General features: G+C 38.7%; 1 protein-coding gene across 4 annotated transcripts; it reads right to left on the bottom strand.

The window, feature by feature from the left end:
- Positions 1-30: 30 nt before the first annotated feature.
- On the bottom strand, positions 31-26,002 carry LOC149036504 (uncharacterized). 4 transcript variants are annotated; one of them, XM_089189275.1, is made up of 5 exons: positions 25,909-25,984; positions 25,639-25,665; positions 18,590-18,745; positions 2,218-6,536; positions 31-490 (listed from the first exon to the last, which is right to left on the bottom strand). In XM_089189275.1, the coding sequence occupies exons 1-5, from the start codon at positions 25,936-25,938 to the stop codon at positions 424-426; spliced, it is 4,599 nt and encodes a 1,532-aa protein (XP_089045401.1). In that variant the 5' UTR covers positions 25,939-25,984; the 3' UTR covers positions 31-423. The 4 variants fall into 4 exon arrangements, 2 of the variants coding, with proteins under 2 accessions (XP_089045401.1, XP_089045402.1); XR_016181603.1 differs by lacking the exons at positions 31-490; positions 2,218-6,536; positions 18,590-18,745; positions 25,639-25,665; positions 25,909-25,984 and adding exons at positions 10,731-11,016; positions 14,985-15,057; positions 15,601-15,683; positions 16,256-16,503; positions 17,483-18,579; XM_089189276.1 differs by lacking the exon at positions 18,590-18,745 and having other exon boundaries at positions 25,909-25,978.

Below are 26,002 nucleotides of genomic sequence, written 5' to 3'. Positions count from 1 at the left end.
CGCTAAGAATGAACAAATTCTTCAATCGTAAATTGCGCGCGCTCGTACCGATGACGTAGACTGCGTGATTGTATCTCAACAGTGCACTCATGTGACGTAAGGCGCGTGCTTTATGGAAATATAATGAGCTCGTTTTGACCAATCACGGCGCGCTCTGATCATTTAATAATGAAAAAGAAAGCACCAAAATTGAACTAGACCTTCCCTTATTATGTATATAATTTTTACTATACATATGCAGAAATATACATAGTTGATCTTATTAAGTTTTCATTGTATTATAACTCGTTAATTCAGTAAGTTACTGCAAAAGAGTTTAATAAACTGTTGTTATTATTATTATTTGGGATAGATCTTTTTTATAATTTCGAAAAAATACCGGATAGAGTATTTTCTCTTCTTGTTTCTATTCAATTTATCCATCTAAAAGTCTTTTAGCTCTGTTTCCTTCGATTGATTCTCATTATTAACTCTGTCGGGGTCTCTTTTTCTGTAAAAAAGTAAAAAGCAACAATTTTTTAAAAAAATTAAATTAAAAGTTTGGATATGGAAAAAATGCTATTTTACCAAGCTCAATATGTAAAAATATAAATGGCACTTGTATGTGATTGGCAGAAAGGCCCTTTCGAGATTCTATATTTACACCAGAGAGCGTCGATAGTAACTCTCCGAAAAGAAAAAAGAAAAAAAATATATATATATATATGTATATAGATGTATTGGACTAGCCTTGATGTTAAAAACCCAATTTTCACCCTTGATGCAACGCGCGCCTCGACCCAATTTCCTGTAACAAGAAATTCCCAGATTACTGTAAACCTTCCAAAGTCGTCTGTCTCAAGAGCCATCCTGGACATACAGTCAACTGTTTTATAGTAAATGAATTTGCTTTTCGTCATTTTACAGTTTCCTGACAGTATTTTGAATTTTTTCCGGTAGAATCCGAAGAAAATTTTTTTAACAGTTACTATCGGATCGGATCTCTTCGTACTTTGTGAACAGAGTCGGCGAAAAGGACAACGTTCGAATTTTTTAACTTTCTAGAAGCGCTTTAGGATTCTTAATAAAGATAAAATAATTCCCAATAGAAATCGGTATTTTTTAAAGAGAAATATGGAAAAATGTCAGACTGCCGTACGTTTAGTTATTCGAAGACCGTGTCCGGTGAAAATTTCCTACGTGTCACGCTTGAACCTCTTCGTACTCTGTGTACAGGGTCGGCGAAACGGACAACGTTCGAATTTTTCCACTTTCTAAAAGCGCTTGAGGATTGTAAATGAAGTTAGAATATTTTCTAAGGAAAATTAGTATATTTCAAAGAGAAATATGGAGTTATTTGAGGACCGTGTCCAGCCGTGTCATTGAAAAGTTTCTGTGTCAAGCGCTTGGGTGGTTTCGTACTCTGTATACAGGGTTAGCGGGAAACATCAAGTTCTAAATTTTAGGCTGCCTGGAAGCGCTTGAAGATTGTAAATAGAGGCAGAAAATTTTCGTATAAATCTTTTTGGATTTCGAAGAGAAATAAGGAAAAACATCGGACTGCCTGACGTTCAATTATTGACGTGTCCAGCTGCCGGACGTTTAGTCACTTCATTGCAGGAACGTCAGCGACACTGACAGTTTGCATAACAATTCTTATTTGCTGCTTTGCATGGACAACAACCTCGATCACTCTTTCGAGCACAAGCTCCTCTCCATGCGCAGGAAACTTCAACTGACCCTTGTTCCTATTTAACAAGGATGGCAAACTTCAATGAAAAAAATTGATGTATGAATGAAAGCATGATGGATCAACATTTCACCTTCCTCGGAATGCTCGCAAGGATTTTCGTGTTCCTCTTTAGCAACAACCGATCCATAAGCGTTTACTACCTCGGAATCTACTAAATCAATGGATTAATCTGATTCTATACCGGATTAAAACGTATAGAACTGTTTTAAACATAATTATTTTGACAAGCTCACTAAACTCATCGGAGAAATCGCAGAAACTTTTTCGAGACAACCTGACAATGTTGTAATAACTGACCCCTTTAGAGGCGCTATTTAAACAAAAGCGGTGGTTCTAAACAAAAACAAACGACCGCGTTGCGCCAAGGTTGGAAATGGTTAAGGTAACAAAGGATCTCAGCCGACGGTCAGCGACCGCTAAACCAAAGCCACCTTCACAACCTAACTTAATTAATTTGTGAAATATCTTTTCGGACTGAGTCTCACCTGCGCGCGCCAAACTCAAACCTCACGTCATCTCCAATCAGCGTGAATGAAGCCCACTCAGACACTTTGGTAAGACCGTTTTTTCTCATCCACTTCATGGCCTGATGAAGGGATTCACTGGCACTTTCCCCCTCGACAAGGTGTTCGTAAAACCGACTCATCAGCTGCTCTGTTGCTGAGTCTGAAATGGCCCACAGCGCAACCAACACAGAGCGAGCACCGGATCCTAAGAACGCACGGGCAATTCCTATAATTCCCTCGGCTCTTATCTGACCACTTCCACTGTGACAGCAGCTAAGGACCACCAGTTTAGCTCTGACTTTCACTCGTGAGACATCAGCCATAGTCAACATGTACGCTTCCTGAGGTAGGTTAGCGTTACGACTGTTGGAAGTAGGAATGGGGGAGAGGGCAATTTCTCCCCTTTCGGCGTTACCATGGGCAGCAAAATGAATCAGGCCCACTGAACATATTCGCTCAAGTACCGCCTGCTTCGTTGCTTCCTCTTCTACCAGAGGCGGAACACCCACCAGTCTTCCGACCATCTCTGCTTCCTTTCTTGCACCTGGTAATGACGGCAGCCAATCGACCTTAGGGTTGCCTATTATCAAGGCACCAGTGTTGCTGTGATAGTCCTCTGGACTATCTTGAATAATCTTGAGTGTTGTCAAAGAGGGAATGACACGGATCCTATGAGTCTCCGACAGGTATTGGGCTCCCTCCTTTTCACTCAGTGCAGCAAAGGGAACTTTGTACAAACTGCGATCAGGAACGATGATGACTTCAGGTTCCTCAAGTAAATCATTATATACGGGAGCAATAAACATTTTGTAGCACAAGGGTAGACTTTGTGATAGACGAAGATAGATCATATCCTCGTCCTCATCCTCGTCCTCCTCCACGAGTCGCAGTCTTGCTGAGCTCTTTTGTGCGGGGGAGAGAGGTTGCAATTTTACCAAATTTAAAGACCGATCTTCACAATCATTGGTGGGCAAAATACCAAGACTCCGGAAATTGTGATCGAAAAATTTACTCAAAGACAAATCTTTGGGCAACCCAGCCTGAACTAGATTCTCTTCTAGTGATATCCTTCTATAGTGACGGACTCCACTTGTTTTAAAGATCCACAAATGCAGATGATTGTAAAAATAAGAAATGTACAGACAAGTAAAGTTATTTTTCTCTCCAAAAATGTTCTCAATCCCAAACCAAGATTGTGGATTAGGAGAGATGTGCGTTTCAACCGAGTACTTCTCTGCCATTAAGTCTGATAGGCCTCTAGCTCGACCCAACTCCTCAACACAAAGTGCATCCCGAGCATTTCCGGTGTCACAAAGCAAACTACAAAGCAGTTTGTAGGGAAATATTCCTGATTCCTCCAGAAATGATGTTTTGAACTGATCATTGGCGCCCAAGAAATATCTCAGCTTCTCATACTTTTCAATGCACAGATGAAGACACGAAAGGGAATCTTTGTTTTTATTTTGCAATAAATACAAAATGGCGTAACTTTGAAGAATTTCGAACTCTTTTTTTCTATCTCCAATATCTCTGGATATGGATAAAGCTTTCTCCAAGAATACTTCCGAAACTTCATAATCTCCAACAGTTCTAGACACAGTTCCGAGGTTTGCAAGATCTGCTGCTTCCCCTTCCTTATCACCAATTTCAGTTCTGATGACAAGAGCTTTTTGGAGATATTCTTTAGCCTTGTCGTAATGCCCAAGCGGCAAAAACACAGTACCTAGGCTTCCATAACACGATGCTTCCCCTTTTCTGTCGCCAATTTCAGTTCTGATGACAAGCGCCCTCCGGAGAAACTCTTCAGCCTTGTCGTATTGCTTGAGCGACAGAAACACAGTACCGAGGTTTGCGTAGCCAGTTGCCTCTCCTTTTCTGTCGCCAATTTCAGTTATGATGGCAAGCGCTTTTTGGTGATGCTCTTTAGCCTTGTCGTATTGGCCTAGCGACAGAAACATTGTACCCAGGTTTCCGTAGCCAGTTCCTTCTCCATTTCTGTCGCCAATTTCAGTACTGATTACAAGCGCTTTTTGGAGATACTCTTTAGCCTCGTCATATTGCCCGAGTGACTTAAACACAGTACCTAGTTTTCCATAACATGATGCTTCCCCTTTTCTGTCACCAGTTTCAGTTGTGATGACAAGCGCTTTTTGGAGATACTCTTTAGCCTTGTCATATTGCCAGAGCGATTTAAATACAGTACCTAGTTTTCCATAACATGATGCTTCCCCTTTTCTGTCACCAATTTCAGTTGTGATGACAAGTGCTTTCTGGAGATAATCTTTAGCCTTGTCGTATTGGCTGAGCCTCAGAAACACAGGACCTAGGTTTCTACAACATGATGCTTCCCCACTTCTGTCGCCAGTTTCAGTTCTGATAACAAGCGCTTTCTGGAGATACTCTTTAGCTTTGTCGTATTGCCTGAGCGACAAAAACACAGTACCTAGGTTTCCGTAGTCAGCTGCCTCTCCTTCTCTGTCGCCAATTTCAGTTCTAATGGCAAGCGCTTTTTGGAGATACTCTTTAGCCTTATCGTATTGGCCGAGCGACTTACACAAATTACCTAGGTTTCTGTAATCAGTTGCTTCTCCTTTTCTATCGCCAATTTTAGTTCGGATGACCAGCGCTTTCTGGAAATACTCTTTAGCCTTGTCATATTGCCAGAGCGACAGAAACACTGTACTTAGGCTTCCATAACATGATGCTTTCCCTTTCCTGTCGCCAATTTCAGTTGTGATGGCAAGCGCTTTCTGGAGATACTCTTTAGCTTTGTCGTATTGCCTGAGCGACAAAAACACAGTACCTAGGTTTTCGTAGTCAGTTGCTTCTCCTTTTCTATCGCCAATTTTAGTTCGGATGACCAGCGCTTTCTGGAGATACTCTTTAGCCTTGTCATATTGCCCGAGCGACATAAACACTGTACTTAGGCTTCCATAACATGATGCTTCCCCTTTCCTGTCGCCAATTTCAGTTGTGATGGCAAGCGCTTTCTGGAGATACTCTTTAGCCTTGTCGTATTGCCCGAGCGACAGAAACACTGTACTTAGCTTTCCATAACATGATGCTTTCCCTTTCCTGTCGCCAATTTCAGTTCTAATGGCAAGCGCTTTTTGGAGATACTCTTTAGCCTTGTCGTATTGGCCGAGCGTCTCGCACAAAAAACCTAGGTTTCCGTAATCAGCTGCTTCTCCTTTTCTATCGCCAATTTCAGTTCTGATGACAAGCGCTTTTTGGAGATACTCTTTAGCCTTGTCATATTGCCCGAGCGACCAAACCACTGTACTTAGATTTCCATAACATGATGCTTTCCCTTTCCTGTCGCCAATTTCAGTTGTGATGACAAGTGCTTTCTGGAGATACTCTTTAGCCTTGTCGTATTGCCCGAGCGTCTCACACAAATAACCTAGGTTTCCATAATTAGTTGCTTCTCCTTTTCTGTCGCCAATTTCAGTTCTAATGACAAGCTCTTTCTGGAGATACTCTTTAGCCTTGTCGTATTGCCCGAGCAACACAAACATTGTACCCAAGTTTCCGTAGTCAGATGCTTCTCCTTTTCTGTCGCCAATTTCAGTTCTGATGACAAGCGCTTTTTGGAGATACTCTTCAGCCTTGTCGTATTGGCCGAGCGACAAAAACGCAGTACCAAGGTTTCCGTAGTCAGCTGCCTCTCCTTCTCTGTCACTAATTTCAGTTCTGATGGCAAGCGCTTTTTGGAGATACTCTTTAGCCTTGTCGTATTGGCCGAGCGAGAGAAACACAGTACCTTGGTTTCCGTAGTCATTTGCTTCTCCTTTTCTATCGCCAATCTCAGTTCTGATGACAAGCGCTTTTTGGAGATACTCCTTAGCCTTATCGCATTCCCCGAGCGACTGAAGCAACGCTCCAAGGTTTCCGTAACAGGATGCTTCTCCGCTTCTGTCGCCAATTTCGGTTGTAATGGCTAGGGCTCTCTCAACATACTCTTTCGCTTTTTGGTTTTCGCCAAGGTTATGAAGCATAATTCCAGACTCGCTGTATAAGACAAACAGTTTCCTGCCGTATCTTTCCGCACTTATGTAGTCAGAGATATGACGATAAGCGCTGAAAAGAACTGTGTAGATGTCGCTGTAAAATTGTAGCGATACTGAATCAAATTGGTCTTTGCTGTTTTGATCGGTTCTATTTAGCAAAATCAAACATTCGCTGCATATCTCAATGGCTTTCTGAATGCGATCTGAGTTGAGCAAAAACAGGGCAACAAGTAAGGCGATGCTTATGAAAGCTATCATGGCTTCTGCTGTTAGGTTTCCATTTCCATCCTGTTATCAGGGAACATTATTTTCAGTAACAAAACTAAAAATACTACATGAGTCGATAATCTAGATTCATAATGAGTCACTACAAACAAACTGTACTGAAAGTGTTAGAATTCACAATATCGACTTAAAACAAAATTAAAAATACGCGAAGAAGAGGCGTATATAAGTACAACTGGAGCACATCAACGGATCACATTCGGTGAAACTTGTAAAAATTAATTTGACATGTACAGTTTTTTCGAAACGGACTGTGTGACTGTCACGCTGTCAAAGTCAACTGTTTTCTAAGTGATTTTTGATCCAGCTGTTTCGTTTGTTTATCTTATCAAGTAAAAAAAATGACGCATGCTTGAGTTTGATTAATGGTCGTGTGTCGGGGGGTCTCGCCATCAATCGGGGGGCTTTAAAAGGTCGCGGGTTTCTTAAAAAAAACAAGAAGAATTGATAAACCTTTACCTACAACGTTGTGAGAACATTTGAAAACGTTGTCCTATCAGTTTATCACCAAGTAATGAGCTTATCTATCTGAAGTATATGGCTGAAAACGAATCCTTATGTAACTGATGAGGATGATTTTCAAGATCTGAGGTCACCATGGTTTGAAAAACGGTTTGTCACCTTTCATTTTACTCAAATAGTGATTTTTGCGCAACATGACAAATCACAGGACATAGATAAAACAAAACAGCATTTATCTTGATTTTTGCCATGAGAACTTTCCCCATGCATAATTTCTATAAACAACATTAATCAACGGGGTAAGTTTCTGAAGAAACTTAGGTGGGCTTTGCCAACTAAATTGACAATGTAAATTGGCCATCTTAATGGGTTTCTGAAGCTGACATTTCGAGCGTTAGCCATTTATTAGAGCATTTGATAATCTTGGGGAATCAATGATGTCGTATTGCCAATATTCCGTAAAGAAACTAGCAAAGAGTGGTCTGCAGTATCAACATATCAAACTCACTGTTAACAAAAGCCTATCGAACGGAAAACAGAATTATTTTAATGTCTGGATCTTTTGAAAAAAGGTCTCCTAAACGAGTGGCCCTGATTATAAATATTCAAGCACGGTAAACTCATTAGCCTTAACTTGGCCGTTTCTCGAAGCTCAGTGTTTTTCACGTGAAGTGAGGCGATTGAATATATATAATAATCACTAAAAGAACTACAGCTGATGGAAATTTTAAATTTCTTATCTAAAGGCTGTGGATACAAACTTATTAATGACTTTAAAAATATAAAAATCTAGAACGAAATTTTTTTAGCGTTGCTCAGCTTTTCATTTTTCCGGAATCGAAAGTCGAGATTGCAAAATTCAAGTGAAAAGCAAACCAACTGTGATTAATGCCTTAAACAAGTCAAGATACTTTTTTTGTCATAAAACAAGTTACATATCGTAAATATCATTCTTTTTGATGCCTTTACTTGTGTCACCGATGCTTTCCCGATGCTTCCGTTGGTTAATATAGCAGTAAAAATATTGTTCCAGTCAAAGCGTGTGGAAAATTGCTTAAATTTTTGAGTAGCGAAGTATAACCTGGTAACATTTTGGCTTTACAACACGATTCTTTTTGCAAGTTACAAAACGTAAATATAATTCTTCTTGGTGCTTTTCCGAATGCCACCAATGCCTTTTCCGATGCCTCCATTGTTTAATACAGCAGTAAAAGATATATGTGTCATCAACACTTTTGAAAAATCGCTAAATATTTTAATTAGCGAAGTATACTGTTAACATTTCTGTTTTATAACACCTTTTGTTTTCTGTAACAACAATTGATATGTCTCTATATGAATTATTAAATTTGTTTCCCCGCTGACCAGTCGTATTTCGGTCTATTCTTCTTCCTCCGCTCGTCGCCCGTGATATAGTACTCCCCAATTTTACCGCCACATTCCAATGGAGCGAGACATTTCCTTTATTTTGGTATCTAATTCGTCTAGTTTGCGACCGATTTAGATAGGTCAAATGGCCGCTCAAGTTGGAGCACTCTCACTGGTTTTACTTCTGTGGATCCGTAAAAGCCGCGGGAGAAAGATCAGAGGGCCACTCGTTACCTTCGTTCACATGCATTATTAACAAGTCAGTAGTATCATAAATAAATTGAGCGATTTGATTTTTCCCTTTGTTCTCAGAGATACGGAATTTCATATAATGCTAAAATTTTGTTGCTAGCAAGTCTCGAATAGGTCTGATACCGGTCGTGTTTATCAATTTTTTAGCTATCTTCTCTACACAATTGTTAAGGAGAATGGAGAAGGAAGTGGCGAATCTACCTTCGCTGCAGTTGTGGAGAAAATCTTGCAACAAACGGGTATTAGAGGCATCATCGTCTACAATCGAATAACAAATGCCTTAAGGAAAAAGATTGGGACCATGTGTGCTGAGCTAAAGCGAGCAAAGAAGAAAAGTGGAGGTTTCGGTGTCATGAGGCCCACTGACAAATGGCGCAACCAAACTTATTCTGTCAAGTTATTTTATCATGAGCTTAATAATTACTTTATTGAAAAGGAAAATCAAGAGCGCTAAAAGAATCTTTGGAGAATGAAATTACCAAGCGACAGAAACTTGAGTAAAAGCTCGACGACACAGAGAGAAGCTGCAAGTATCACATAAAAAGATTCCAAAGATTCCAAGGATTCCAACGTAGTGAATTTCGACTCGCTTTGTGACTTGGTCTACGGCTGTCACAACGACAGGATAAAGTTAATAGTCGTTGGATTTTGTTCTTGTCTTCATCTGAATAAAAGTCCGGTTGAAAAGACCTCGTCGGAGTATCGTTTTGGGATACTTTCCCTTGCAGCCGTCATTGTTACAAATGTAAATTATCATTAATGCGATTGATACTCTAATGCGCAAGCGCAGTAGGGAAAGCGTTGTCCGCGCCAGCCTGGATGCCAATTCGAGCAAATGTTCGCGCCTATGGAATCCATCTGCATTTCTATCGACCGTCTGAACCTATTTACAATAAAGCCTGTTGGGTTTAAGCTCAATGCACTTGAGTTTTAAGCGTTTCAATTCTTAGGCTAACAGGGGAGGTAACCTTTACCATGACTGCATGGAAGATTTCACGACATTCTGCAATATGGCATGGAACATTCGAAAATATTGTTGTAGCAAGCTATTACCAAGTAACGAGCTTACTTAGCAGATGAATGTCACTGAAAACGAATCTATCCTTAGCTAATGAGAATGATGAACAAGATGTGAAGCCACAGAGGTTTGACGAACTCCGGCTTTGGGACGAATTCATTTCATCCGGCGGCGATTTTTGCACAACATAACATGACTTAATAGTCACAGGACAGGACAAGACTAAAAAAGTATTTTGTTGTATTTTTCCTCACAGAACATACATTATCTTTCTTCGTGAGCTCTCAGTATTATAGGCTGAATTATCTTCTTACGCAAGAATTGGGCGCTTTCACAAAAAGTAAACGAGGTCAATTTAATAACTAATGATTCGAAAACCACGAGCTCTTACACCGCGATTATCCTATGACATCAGAAATGGAGTAAATAGATTTGCTTTTTTAAAACAAATTAATAGCGTAATTGTCAAAACCATCAGTTTCTGCAATTTCGATTGTACACAACGTGATCTGCAAACATTCATAAGGCTTTCCCATTAGAGCCTTACTTCCTTAGAGTGACTAAATAACAGTACTATAGGTGATAAAACCCGAGTACCTATAAAAGTTCTTTAATCGTAATTACCAAGAGTTCACTATGTAGGTAATGCTTTTGAAACAAAAAAATTGAGTATTCCCAACATTCCGAAACCTACGCTGTCACAGATTTTTTGGGTATCCAGGTCACTTCTGTTTTGGGTATCCTCTCTTGGCTAATACTTCGAAAGTAAAACGGCAAAAATAATGAGAGTCGGGACTTTTCCCAACATTCCAAACTGTTCAGTCAGCCAGCCAACCCTTACCGTAACTTTTTTTAAGTAATGGATTGAAACACAAACTTTTCAAACACCGTGAGGGCATGCTAAGATATTAAAACCATTCACTATGATTCTGTTCGTTTATCATCTTTTAAAATAAACGAAACCTTTTTTGTTGGCATTTCAGTCTTGATTAAAATAACACTTGAGAAGTTTGTCTGATAACGTGAGGGAACTAATAGAAATTGTAATTCCCTCGTATTCTATTTATGGTGGCATTTAACCATGAATTAGTCAGAAATAGAACGAAAAAATCTTAAGAGATTTATTTTGGATTTATCGTATGGCGTTCAAATCAAAGTGATCATAACATGTCTGGTTACATTATTGATTATAACCATTACAATTTCCTCAAATGTGATAGGTGCATTATCTGCGTTATTTTTCACTAATCATTCTGTACAGTTGTAATCGGACAGTGTAATCGTACAGTTGGCTGTAACCGGACACCTGTAATCCGACAATTGAAGCAGCATCATACCAAGTCCGCTCAGCTAACAAGCTGATCATAGCAACAACCACTTATCCTGAAAAAAGAAAACTGCGGGAATTAAAAAAATGGAGTAACTTTTTACTTTACACATTGTCTCTACCTGAGATGTTTGTTCGAAATGTATTTGTTTTTTTCGGAAATTTTTAATCACTCATATGATTACAAACCGAGTTGGATTCCACTCGGCCCAATTACCATAATCAAGTATAAAAATTGCAATTTCTTCGATTGTGATTGGTTTTAAAAAAATTCTCATGTTCCACTAATTCACTTGCCAAGTTGTTATCGAACAGTTTTTTTTATCCAAAGCGTTGGTTATCGGACAGTTCAATGAGTCAATCACATTCAAAGTTGCAGTTTTAAATGATCAACCAATCAAACAGTTTACGCCTCCTTTGTTAGTCTTTTAGGGCAAATCTTTTTTCTTTTCTTTCATAACCTGGCTGTTCTTCTTTTCTCGAAAATTGTAATTTTTATAATTAATTGGTAATGGGGTTTTATGTCGTCCAGTTTAGTCTGTAATCATACTCGTGATGTCAGGTCCCCATTCAGCCACCATACTGGTGCTGTCTGTCCAAACTTTGCTGCACAATCATGAACCACCCTCACACTTTCATCTTCCAAGTTAGGAACATTGTCGTGAACAATAGGACTGTCTATGATACGTGAGAATTTGCTGAACAATTTGGGCCATCCTTTGGGCACCCAACAGGACCTACTACAGTACATCCTAAACGATAACTGACCGCGACTGGTTTATCTTCTCCTCCTGCCTTGTAATCTGGCAGAAGGAACGAATTTGGCTTCTCCTGCAGACCAACCACCAACATAACGGGAAGTACCCGGTTTCTCATCAGCTACGATAACAAAGTAACTTATTTGAATTCATTATGATCATATATGTATTGGTAATAGGACTGAGTGGAGTCTGTAGTCATACAAGTGATGAACAAATCGGGCTCCCGCTGCGCAGTCGTCCGACTTTGTCTCGTATCATAAAGGGTCCTATTGTTCACGACAATCTTCCCGACTTGGAAGATGAAAGTGTGTGCTACTCTAATGATTAAAGGTGGAAGATTTAATGAGCGATCAGATGATGATGCTGAAGACCGAGGTCCTTTAACACGATCCACTGATAAATTGACTCATCGGAAGGACTTCAGTATATTATTGGACAGCAAAACTGAATGCGAAATTCGCAATGAAGAATTACACTAGCAGTTAGAAAGGCTATGGGAAACAGACTTTGACAACACAGAAGTAGATACCAAAGTTTGCGCATCAGTCGAAGATAGGAGAGCTCTCAAGATTATGGAGGGGATTCTGCAGCAAGTCGATGGACACTTTCAAGTTTCGTTGCCCTGGCGATACGACCCACCGTACAAACTCAACAACACGGCGATGGCAGAGCGAAGAGCTCTGTTTTTGAAGAGGTGTCTTATGAAGGATGAAGAATTTTTGAGGAGGTATCGGACGACAGTGAACGACTTTATAGAAAGAAGACATGTAGAAAGAGTTCCTGAAGAAGAATTGAACACAAGAGATAAACCAGCGTGGTACCGTCCTTACTACCCAGTAAAGCATCTGTTAAAGCCCGGCAAGGTGAGGGTGGTTCATGATTGTGCAGCAAAGTTTGGACAAACAGCACTAGTAGTTGCTGACATAGAAGCAATGTTTGGCCAATTTCTGGTGGACCGAAAAGATTGTGACATTTTTTAAATCTTAATATATTTTTATGGTGGCCGAATGGGAACCTGAAAAAAGGAAATGGAAGAGTATCGAATGGTGAAACATCTATTTGGTGCTACATCTTCACAAAGCGTTGCTACCTTCTGTCTTAGGAAGACAAACCAGTTGAATCAGGAGGGGTTTGATGCAAAAGTAGAAGCGACAGTGAAGCGCAACAAGTAAGTAGATGACATGATGAAGTCAGCAAGTACCACAGAAAAAGCAGTCAATTTTAGAAATTCAACTACGTAGGTTGTTAGAGAAAGGCGGTTTTCGCTTGAGGAAGTGGCATAGCAATGATAGAGAAGTGCTGGCTGTGATTCCAGAGTCTGAAAGAGCCAGATCAGTGGTCAATGTAGAGCTTGAATGACTTCCAACAGAGAGTGCTCTTAGCCTCAAGTGGAATACAGAGGAAGACAAGTTTGCATGGGTGGTCGTGGAGAAGATATTGTAGCTAGTGAATCAAAGAGCAACACACGAAGAGGGATTGTGTCAGCTGTTTATTCCATCTTCGATCTTTGGGATTCATCGTGCCATATGTCATGAAGGCGGAGTTGCTATTGCAAACACTCAGTAAAAAGAGGTTCGGCTGAGATGACCCATCAGAGGAAGATTGTTCATTTTACAAGTAGTGAGCGCATTTATCCAACGAATGTCCTTGAAAACGAATATTTTCATAGCAGATGAGGATTATTGATAAGATGTGAGACCACAAAGGTTTGACATGGTCGCTTTGTAACGAACCCATCTCACTTCGGTAGCGAATTTTGCACAACGTTACCCTACCTAATAGTCACAGAAAAAAGTTTAACGGAGAGAACAAGACTGATTCATTGCAGGCTTTGCCATTAATTAAAATGTTACTCGTGCAAAATTACTCTAATTAACAATTTACGTTTACTTTTTACCGAGTACATGACAGAATGCTGGATATCATTCTACTTTCACTTACAAAGAAAACAGAAAAAACTTGGATGAAAGACAGTCATGACTTCTCCCTCTATTCCAAAACCTCGGCCTTTGACTAACCTTAACTGCGACTCTTTTGTTATTCAGGTAAGAACGCAAACTTTCAAAACATCTTGATGGTTTATATATTCAGTTAGATTTTGAAACCATTCTTTAACCGGAGTCTGTTCCTTTCTTTAACATCTTAAAACCTTTGTAAAACTCTCGCTAAAATTCTAATTATAGCAGTCTAACTCACGAAAGTTTCCCTGATGACCGGCAGTTAACTACGATGTGATATTATGTTGTTAACTTGTGGCTACGCAAAGCGTAGAAATGGATTTTTGTGGAAAGGTTGATATGTAAATGTTCACTCACTCACTCACTCACTCACTCAGGTGTAGACGCTGTTGGGAATAAGTACACTTGATCTCGTTTTTTTTTATCGAAACAGAACTTTTGGATTTACTAATCACGTGAAGAAACTCGCAAACTTTTTCCCCTCAGTTTCCTATCTCTCCACAGGCAACTCGTTAATATTTTCAGCGATTGCGGAGCGCTTTTATTGCGTAGCTTGACAATTAGACAATGATAATATCATTGGAAAACAAAGCACCCTCATAACTTAGTATTTTACTTTCATAAAAAAGAAAATTTTGTATTCAGCCACATGCAAATCAATCATTTTTCATCGCGAGTATTCAAAGAAGCAAGCAAGGAACGTTCATCAGTATAATATCTGCTTTTATTACCAAGTAATGAGCTTACATATCATACCAATGTCACTGAAAACGAACCTTTTCATAACCGATGAGGATGATTGGTAAGATGTGAAGCCACAAGGGTTTTGTTGAAGTCCTAAATGTAATAACTGTCCTAAATGTAATAAAGTCCTAAATGTCATAACATTTGGTCCTAAATGTAATGAAGCCCTAAATGTAATAACGTTCGGTCCTAAATGTAATAAGCCTCCAATGCAATCGTTTAACTGCGCTAACATTGAGATATTAAAGTGACAGCTGTTGCACCAAAGAATCCTCTGATCAATATTCATGGCATATTGTGGACTCGCTGATATTAATCAGGGTCTCTTTATTTGCTAAAGACGTAGGTTGAGAAGCATTGGTTTCAAAACCTTATACTGATGTGCTTTTGGCATCAAATTGAGGGACGCAAAAGCAATGAGAACGCTGATCAATAGCTCTCTTTATATCATGGGCTCACACTCTCAATTAAGTGTAACAGATTTTGACGATATACTTGTGTAATCAGTGCTGAAGTTAACACTTCATGAACCAAATTACAAGGAAAAGGAAGTCCACTGACCTATACGTTAGACAAATTCCGGGCTCGGAAGTGCATTTTTTGTACTGTCTTCCCTTGCCAGATTTGTATGGGTCTGCATAAAACATATTAATAAGCGTTATTGACCAAGCGTGAGGTCAAAATGGCTGGATATTGGCCGAGTTCTTTTCTTTTTTTTTGCGTTTTTATGGACTGAGACGAAGTCTCGGTCCATAAAAAAGGTAGAAAAAGAACGAGGCTAATATCCAGTCATCTTGACCGAACAAGCTTGGTCAAGAGAGTTTGTATTCTCTTGGCTTAATCATTAAAGGATTTATTGTATAACAAAAGATTTCGCTTTGATAAGAATTAAGAATGGCTTGTTTATTTCGAGAGCCGATAGTGAAAGCCAACTGTGTTTGCAACACAATGAACCCAAGAGGGTCGTTTATTTTTTCTATGTATATGCCGACATTGTCCAAAAGTTACGAACTTTGTAAGTTTTTTGCGTGGGGTCAATAGGGGGAATCCCAAGCGGGCGTGGATGGGCCCATCATGCTCGCTCAGGTAGCCAATCAGAACACAGGATTTACTTCATCTTGCCCGCGCGCTGCTAGCCATATGATAAAGTGACTTACAGAGAAAGATATCTACTGACCGATCATATATGATCCCATTTCACGATCACAGGTCTCGACATGTTGCCTTTTTTCCACGCAAGAGTCAAATTGAACCATTGATCTACAACATTCAACACATAATGGTCAGCTGATGGTCTTATAAACCATTCATTTTTTTTCCTTTAGCCCCTTATGACGGGTTCATCAGTTCCCGAACCGTTGATCTCAAGTTTATATTTCATTTTTTGTCTTCATCTCTTCTCCCCGCCGTGAGAGGAGAAAATGAATAGATAAATAAATGAATGAAAAAAGAAAGCTCAACAGTTTCCACTTATAGTCATATGGTACATGAACTGATTACTGAGGTGGAGTAAAGCCATAGAGGGCTAGAAATGTAATATCCCAGGCTCAAAATTGAATAAATCAAGATAGTCATTCTTTAAAATGAACTCAAATGCTTCATTAAAATCTATTGACACTGAATAACATTGATGTGCAAAATTTCAGTAACACTATTGATAATAATACTTTTCTTTTGGATTAACATGTGACACAGCGAAATCATTCAGACTGCTCTAAAATGGTGCATCACTACTAAAGACCTTAACACGAACGATAACATCAACAACAACATGCTAGTTCATCATCAATTGTAGTCAATTTCTTTTCCAAAAAGTCCTAATGATTACGTACCAATCGATTCCATCCTATTGAGCTTTTAGCCAAGCACTAGCCTACTTTAGGCTTTTTATCAAATCGATCAATAAACCGCTCAAAGGACCATACTTCGACTGCTGATATTTCTTATGTCTAGCAAGTAAAAGGACGCCGATTGATATCAGCGAGCCCGTAGTGTGACATGTATACTGGTCAGCGGTTTTTAGGTGCAACAGCTGCCACTTTAACATCTCAAGGTGGATGTCCGCCATATCAACAATGCACTGAAGGAGTTAAAGGATTGCATTAGAGGCTTATTACATTTAGGACCAAATTTTATTACATTTAGGACTGTATTACATTTAGGACAGTTATTACATTTCAACAGGTTTAACGAAGTCGCTTTTAAACAAATTCATTCACTTCGCTTACGATTTTTGCATAATAAACAGCATTCATTTTAGGAGGGTCTCAATGGAGTAATGGCTTTTACGGCTAACAGTTAAAATTTTGGCCATTTTACGACTAACGGTTAGCATCATTCCATGCGGAGTTGTAGCAAAATATTGTTGTCGCAGGCTATTACCAAGTAACGAGCTTACTTACCAGATGAATGTCGCTGAAAACAAATCTACTCATGGCTGATAAGAAAGATAGACAATTTGTGAGACCACAAAGCTTTTCGACGAATTCATTGCACTTCCGTGGCAATTTTTGGACAACATGACATGACTTAATAGTACCAAGACAGGACAAGACAAATTAGTAATCATTTTTAGCCTTTGCGATTTGAAAATTACTCATACCACAAGTAACCGTAAGGTTAATGTTAAATTACGGTAAAGTTACCCTAAAAAACAGTAAAAAATTATTGATGTCACAGCTGTTACTTACGAAAGTGAAATGAAAAAAACAGTGAAAAAGAGTCGGCGCTCTTCCCTTAAAAAAATCTTGACTAATGTTCAAAACACGCAATACAGTTCTACATGTTTTTGACCGTTTAAGAGATAGAGAAACGTTTTGGTTGTCATTTTACCAGTAACCTGATGACGTGATGGAAGTAAAAATATTGCGATCTCCCTTCTCCCACATTTATACAGGCATTTAATTATGAGTTTGTGAAACAGCAATGACGAAAAATTTAGATTTTAGAGCCAATGTTGTTTGAGTTCATTTGAAAGCCTAGCAATACCTCTCAACCAATTTAACGACTGGCCTTCGTAAACAAGTTGAATCTAAAAAGTAAGCGCAGTGATCACTTACACTTCCCTCAGTTCCACAAAGAGAATTATAACATCTTCCTTCATGAGCCCGCGGTGTCATAGACTGACCTCTCTTCTAATTCGACCTTGGTACCCTCACAAAAAGTGAACAAGGTAACGTGAATTACTAATGAAAATTATGGACACTGGAAAACAACGAACTGTAACACTGCGATTAACCCCTGACATCTGTAAAGGACAGTACGCATTATGAATATGTCTTAATATAGGATTGATTTTAGTTTTTGATCACGTGATTGTAGAGACCATCAGTTTCTCCAATTAAACATTGCTTGACAAACATAGCTAATGAGGTTGAAATATATTGTATAAAACCATAAAGGTTTGAAGAAAGCAATTTAATGGTGGAGATATGAAACATTCGTTCAAGGGAAAAGTATGTTTTTACTAAGTATGCAATTACAATGAATTTAAGTACGTTTCAGTTTCTCTAAGAAAATTGAAACATCTCTCTTTGTGAGCGCGCAGTGTCATGGCTTATCTTCTTATGCGAGACTGGCGCTTCAACGTAGAACCGGTTGAGGGTACCCAAAGATTTAAGTGAAGAGTATCTCCACCATGAAACACTTGTGTACAAGTAGAAAACGGAAATTCCATTCGAATCTATCGCGATCTCTAAATCGTTCGTTGAACTCTCCTGAAACAAAGTCAAGTTAATAGCTAATGCAGATCATAGCCACTGTAAAAACACGCAATGAAGCACCACGGATTTCCTTCAGCGAGGGACAGTTCACACCATAAATAGAGGTCTGATTTTTGTTCCATTATCATTAATTTTCAAATTGAACGACACTCAATAACCTTAGTTAATGAGGATAAATTATACGGTATAAAGCCACAGAGATTTGTAAAAGTCGCCGTAGAACGAATTTACTGCATTGTGGTGGCGATTCAATCGCGCCATCAGCCGCGCGCTGCTTTAATGAAGGGCTAACGCTCGAAATGAGACATAACTACATATTGCAAACGCAAGGATCGAAAAAGCCGTTACTGGGCTTTGCCATTAGTGCCTTACCTCTCTACAGTTACTAAATAACTAAAGCTGGTAAAAAGCGAGTGACAAGAAAAGATTTTCAATCGCACTTACCGAGATGTTGACAATGTAGCTGATGCTTTGAAAATGAAACAACAAAAATAACGAATTACACTCGGGACTTTTCTCAATCTTCCGATCTTCCACTCTCTGTGTGTTTTGGGTATCCAGATCACTTGTGTTTGGGGTTATTCCCTTCCCCACTCTGGGCTAATCGAAATGAAAACGAAAAGTTTCAATTGCATAATTTTTTCGGTGTGTTAGTATGCCCGTCTATCGCGTTCTATTTAGGTTGAAATTTTGAACAGTTAGTGATCATATGATAAAACGCTTATTGATGCGAGTTTGGTTTGGCTCTCGTTGATGAAACAAGGACTTCGCTGCGCTCTGTCCCTAAGTCATGACACCGAGCCAAGTATTAGTTCCCGTTCGGCCCTACCACTCAATCAATAAGTACACAGTATTTCGGTTTTGTACGTCACAATTTTAACCACTGATGATTAATTGAACATGAAAAATAAAAAGTGTTATTCTTTTTTACTCTTTTTTTTAACAGGGAACGTCGGGCTTTAGTGTTGACCTCTTTGAAAGATTTGATTTTCATCACAAGATCGATCACAGTTCAACCTAAGTTTCTTTCTTTAAACGGTAAGCTATATTTGCGTGATAATCGATTCCTTGTCTTCGTGAACTTTCCACTTTCTAGCGGGTGGGATTTGTATGATCGAAGCCAAAAATGCTAAAAAAACCAAATGACTGTATTTCGGTTGGGCACGTCACACTTTTATAACCAAGGATGAAAAATGAAACATTTTACTCTGTTTAACGGGAAACGTCAGGCCTCAGTGTTCATCCCTTTTGGAACGGTTGGATTTGCATCACGAGATCGATCAGATCGAGAGTACAACAAAAGCTTCTGTCTTTAAACAGTAAGCTAACTGTGTGTGAAAAATGGCCCGTTGTACTCATGAACTTTTCATTTTCTTTGCATGATCGAAGACAACAATTGCAACTGTTATAATACATAAAAAAAACGGACGGAATGTATCGGTAATTTGCTCGAAAATAACTACATCACTTGTCTTACCGTTTGAAAGTATTCATACAGTGACTGAAATATGGCAAAAAGCAGATGACATCAGAGAGAGGAGATAGCTTTACTTTCAGTAATAAACAATAGTTATAGTTAACAGTTTAACATATTTCTTTTAGGAAGAGGAGAGAGGTGGGGGAAATGGACTGGACTACATTTACGTTTTAGGATCCTCGCATTCAGAAGGCGCTCTCCTGAAAACTCGCAACGGCATTTCCCGCTGCTTTTACCTTTAATTTTTAAATATTAAAACCATTCTTTACGATTGTTTCTTTTTTAACACCTTAAATCGTTTGTTCGTAAACATTTAGCTGACATTTTGATAGAAATCTAATTCACCAAGTTTGTCTGATGGCCGGCATTTGAACTTTGATTTTGAACTAATGTTCTTAACTCGCAGCTAAGCGAAGTATAGAAACAGGTTTTTACAAGGACTCCGATTTGTCAATGTACCACCCGCCTACTTACTCACTGACTCATTCAGGTGTAGACATTATTGGGAAAAAGTAACTTTGATCTCGCTTTTTATGTTCCAAACAGAACTTCTGGATTTACTCATCACGTGAGGAAACTCAAAAACTTTTTCCCCTCATTCTCTTGTTTGTCTACATACAACTTGCTAATATTTTCAGCGATTGCGGGGTGCTTTTATTGAGTATGTGGACAATTAGACCAGGATAATATTACTGGAAAACGAAAGTCCCCTCAGAATTTACTCTTCCACTTTCATAAAAAAAACACAGAAAAGAAATGTAAATTCAGCCACAGGCAAATCAATCATTTTTCACCGCGAATATTCAAAGAAGCAGGCAAGAAATAGTTATCAGCATAATATCTAGTTTCCCTTTTCTTAGTTTTGGTTTTTTTTTTTTGTGGTGATCAGTGGTGACCATGTATTGAATACTGACTCAAACTAGTATTTAGTGAGTTTTAAGAGTTAACAATCTTAGCCCGACAAGAAAGATACACCTTAGTACTAAAGCGTTCTAGAAATTTTCCTGACCGGCATTGTGCAACATGACAACATTCGAAACGATTGTTTTAGCAGTTTATCACCAGGTAATGGTCCTACTTCACATACCAATGTCGCTGGGAACGAACCTTTTCATAGTCGATGAGGAAGAGTGGTAAGATGTGAAACCACAAATGTTTAATGAAGTCGCTTTAAACAAATTCATTCACTTCGCTTGCGATTTTTGCACAATATTACATGACTTGATAGGTACAGGAAAAATTTTTAACAAAACAGCATTCATTTTAGGAGGGTCTCAATAGGGTAATAACTTTTACGGCTAAAGGTTAAAATTTTGGCCATTTTACAACTAACGGTTAACATCATTCCATGAGTTGTAGCAAAATATTGTTGTCGCAGGCTATTACCAAGTAACAAGCTTACTTATCAGATGAATCTCACTGAAAATGAATCTATTCATGGCTTATGAGAATGATAAACAATTTGTGAGGTCACAAAGCTTTACGACGAATTCATTTCACTCCGGTGGCAATTTTTGGACAACAGGTCAGGACAGGACAAATTAGCAATCTTTTTAGCCTTTGCGATTAAAAAGTTACCCATACCACAAGTAACCGCAAGGTTAAAGTTAAGTTACGGTAAAGTTACCCTAAAAAACAGTAAAAAATTGTCGATGTCACAGCTTGTACTTACGAAAGTGAAACGGCAAAAACGATGAAAAAGAGTCGGCGCTCTTCCCTTAAAAACATCTTGACTAATGTTCAAAACACGCAATACTGTTCTGCACGTTTTTGATCGTTTAAGAGATAGAGAAACGTTTTTGTTGTCATTTTACTAGTAACCTGATGACGTGATGGAGGTCAAAAGATTGCGATGTCCCTCCTCCTATATTTATACAGGCATATAATTATGAGTTTGTGAAATAGCAATGACAAAATATTTAGATTTTGGAGCGAATGTTGTTTGAGTTCATTTGAAAGCCTAACAAAGCTTCTCAACCAATTTAACGGCTGGGCTACGTAAACTACTTGCACCTAGGAAGTAAGCGCAGTGGTCAGTTACACTTCCTCCAGTTCCTCACAGAGAATTATAACATCTTCCTCCGTGAGCACGCGGTGTCCTAGACTGACCTCTTTTCTTATGCGAGATCTTGGTAATTCCCCAAAAAGCGAACAAGGTCACGTGAATTACTCATGAAAATTATGCACACTGCAAAACCACGAACTGTAACACTGCGAATATCCTCTCAGTGACATCAGTAAAGGACAGTACGCATTACGAATATGTCTTAATGTAGGATTGATTTTAGTTTTTGATCACGTGATTGTGGAGACCATCAGTTTCTCAAATTAAGCAATGCTTAACAAACATAGCTAATGAGGTTGAAATATATTGAATAAAACCATAAAGGTTTAAAGAAAGCAGTTTAACGGTGGAGATATGAAGCATTCGTTCAAGGGAAAAGTACACTTTTACTATGTGTGCAATTACAGTGAATTTAAGTACGTTTCAGTTTCTCTAAGAAAATTAAAACATCTCTCTTCGTGAGGGCGCAGTGTCATGGCTTATCTTCTTATGCGAGACTGGTGCTTTAACAGACAAAGAAACAGATTACGGCCTTAGAAAAATATGTACCGTAGAACCCACCGCAAGTAACCAAAGATTTTAGTGAAGTGTATCTCGACCATGAAACGCTTGTGTACAAGTAGAAAACGGAAATTCAACTCGAATCTATCGCGATCTCTAAATCGTTCGTTGAACTCTCCTGAAACAAAGTCAAGTTAATAGCTAATGCAGATCGTAACCACTGGAAAACCAAGTAATGAAGCACCACGGATTTGCTTTAGCGAGGGACAGTCCACAGCATAAATAGAGGTTTGACTTTAGTTTTATGATCTTCTCTTCAATTTCTCAAATTGAATGATACTCAATAACTTTAGTCAATGAAGATAAATTATACGGTATAAAGCCACAGAGATTTGAAAAAGTCGCCGTAAAACGAATTTATTGCACTATGGTGGTGATTCAATCGCGCCATCAACCGGTTTAATAAAGGGCTAACTCTTCAAACGAGACACAACTACATATTGCAAACGATCGAAAAAGCCGTTAATGGCCTTTGCCATTAATTAGTGCCTTACTAAATAACTAAAGCTGATAAAAAGCGAGTGACAAGAAAAGATTTTCAATCGCACTTACCAAGATGTTGACAATGTGGCTGATGCTTTGAAAATGAAACAACAAAAATAACGAATTACACTTTGGACTTTTCTCAACCCTCCGAACTTCCGCTCTCTCCGTGCTTTGGGAATCCAGATCACTTGTGTTTGAGGTTATTCCCTTCCCCCCTCTGGGCCAATCGAAATGAAAACGAAAACTTTTAATTGCATAATTTTTTCGTGTTCGTATGCCCGTATATCGCGTCCCATTTAGGTTGAAATTTTGAACAGTAAGTGGTCATATGATAAAATGCTTATTGATGTGAGTTTGGTTTGGCCCTAGTTCATGAAGCAAGGACTTCGCTTCGCTCGGTCCGTAGGTCATGACACCGAGCCAAGTATTAGTTCTCGTCCGGCCCTACCTTTCAATCAATAAGCACACAGTATTTCGGTTTTGTGCGTCAAAATTTTTATCACTAATGATGACACCATGTCTTATTGAACTTTCCACTTTCTAGCGGGTGTTATTTGTATGATCGAAGCCAAAAATGCTAAAAAAAACCAAATGACTGTATTCCGGTTTGGCACGTCACGCTTTTATAACTAAGGATGAAAAATGAAACATTTTACTCTGTTTAACGGGAAACGTCAAGCTTAAGTGTTCATCCCTTTAATTTTGGGACGGTTAGATTTGCATCACGAGATCGATCAGATCGAGAGTACAAATAAAGCTTCTGTCCTCAAACGGTTAGCTATCTGTGCGTGAAAAATGGCCCGTTGCAATAAAAAAAACTTTTCATTTTCGTGCGAGTATTATTTGCATGAACGAACACACAAATAGCAACTGTTATAATACATAAAAAAAAACGGACGGAATGGGCTGGTAATTTGCTCGAAAATAACTACATCACTTGTCTTACCGTTTGAAAGTATTCATACAGTGACTGAAATATGGCAAAAAGCAGATGACATCAGAGAGAGGAGGTAGCTTGACTTTCAGTAATAAACAATAGTCATAGTTAACAGTTTAACATATTTCTTTTAGGAAGAGGAGAGAGGTGGGGGAAATGGACTGGACTACATTTACGTTGTAGGACATTATTGGGAATAAGGAACTTTAATCTAACGTGTTCATAATCATCCAAACAGAACTTTTGGATGAGGAAACTAAAAAACTTTTTCCCTTCAGTCTCTTGTTTGTCTACATACAACTTGCTAATATTCTCAGGACACGATAAATTAGCAATCATTTTTAGCCTTTGCGGTTAAAAAGTTACTCATACCACAAGTAACCGTAAGGTCAAAGTTAACCTAAGGTAAAGCTACCCTAAAAAACAATACAAAATTATCGATATCCCAGCTGATACTTATGAAAGTGAAACGACAAAAACAGTGAAAAACGGTCGGCACTCTTTCCCTAAAAACATCTTGACTAATGTTAAAGACGTAATACTGTTCTGCACGTTTTTGACCGTTGAAGAGATAGAGAAACGTTTTTGTTGTCATTTTACCAGTAACGTGATGATGTAATGGAAATAAAAAGATTGTGATCTTCCTTCTCCCACATTTATACAGGCATTTAATAATGTGTTTGTGAAATAGCAATGACAAAATATTCAGATTTTGGAGCGAATGTTGTTTGAGTTCATTTGAAAGCTTAACAATACTTCTCAACCAATTTAACGGCTGGGCGTTATAAACTGCTTGCATCTGAAAAGTAAGCGCAGTGATCACTTACACTTCTTCCAGTTCCTCACAGAGAATTATAACATTTTCCTTAGTGAGCACGCGGTGTCATAGACTGCCCTCTTTTCATATGCCAGATCTTGGTACTTTCACAAAAAGTGAACAAGGTCATGTGAATTACTAATAAAAATTATGCACACTGCAAAACCACGAACTGTAACACTGCGAATATCCTCTCAGTGACATCAGTGAAGGACGGTACGCATTATGAATATGTCTTAATATAGGATTGATTTTAGTTTTTGATCACGTGATTGTGGAGACCATCAGTTTCTCGAATTAAACAATGCAGAACAAGCATAGCTAATGAGATTGAAATATCTTGTATGGAAACATAAAGGTTTGAAGAAAGCAATTGAATGGTGGAGATATGAAGCATCCGTTCAATTTTTCTATGTATGAAATTACAGTGAATTTAAGTACGTTTCAGTTTCTCTAAGAAAATTAAAACATCTCTTCGTGAACGCGCAGCGTCATGACTTATCTTCTTATGCGAGACTGGCGCTTTAACAGAGAAAGAAACAGATTACGGCCTAAGGAATATATATGTACCGTAGAACCGACCGCGGGTAACCAAAGATTTAAGTAAAGAGTATCTCGACCATGAAACGCTTGTGTACAAGTAGGAAACGGAAATTCAACTCTAATCTATCGCGATCTCTAAATCGTTTGTTGAACTCTCCTGAAACAAAGTCAAGTTAATAGCTAGTGCAGATCTTAACCACTGGAAAACCACGTAATGAAGCACCACGGATTTCCTTCAGCGAGGGACAGTTCACAGCATAAATAGAGGTCTGATTTTAGTTTTATGATCATCAATTTCTCAAATTGAACGACACTCAATAACCTTAGTTAATGAGGATAAATTATACGGTATAAAAAAACAGAGATTTGAAAAAGTCGCAGTAGAACGAATTTATTGAATTGTGGTGGCTATTAAATCGCCCCATCAACCGCGCGCTGCTTTAATGAAGGGCTACGTTCGAAATGAGACATAACTACATATTGCAAACACAAGGATCGAAATAGCCGTTACTGAGCTTTGCCATTAGTGCCTTACCTCTCTACAGCTATTAAATAACTAAAGCTGATAAAAACCGAGTGACAAGAAAAGATTTTCAATCGCACTTACCAAGATGTTGACTATATGGCTGATGCTCTGAAATGAAATAACAAAAATAACGAATTAAACTCGGGACTTTTCTAAACCTTCCGAACTTCCGCTCTCTTTTCTCTTTTGGGAATCCAGATCATTTTTGTTTGAGGTTATTCCCTTCCCCTCTCTGGGCTAATCGAAATAAAAACGAAAAGTTTCAATTGCATAATGTTCGTATGCCCGTCTATCGCGTCCTATTTAGGTTGAAATTTTGAACAGCTAGTGGTTATATGATAAAATGCTTACTGATGTGAGTTTGGTTTGGCTCTCGTTCATGAAGCAAGGACTTCGCTGCGCTCGGTCCGTAGGTTATGACCCCGTGCCAAATATTAATTCCCGT

Source organism: Pocillopora damicornis, chromosome 12, assembly GCF_964200805.1.
Source record: "Pocillopora damicornis chromosome 12, jaPocDami1.2, whole genome shotgun sequence".
Lineage (NCBI taxonomy): Eukaryota > Metazoa > Cnidaria > Anthozoa > Scleractinia > Pocilloporidae > Pocillopora > Pocillopora damicornis.
The sequence above is the reverse complement of the archived record's forward strand: the minus strand, read 5'-3'. Positions and strand labels throughout refer to the sequence as shown.

Bases quoted from the DNA above. Each gene is read 5' to 3' on its own strand.
- LOC149036504 (XM_089189275.1), bottom strand. From the start codon at position 25,938: ATGAACGAGAGCCAAACCAAACTCACATCA. The intron at 18,746-25,638 runs GTAAGTGCGATT...CATTTCGATTAG, and splicing joins GCCATATAGTCAACATCTTG to CCCAGAGTGGGGAAGGGAAT. The intron at 6,537-18,589 runs GTAAGTGCGATT...CCCTGATAACAG, and splicing joins GCTACATTGTCAACATCTCG to GATGGAAATGGAAACCTAAC.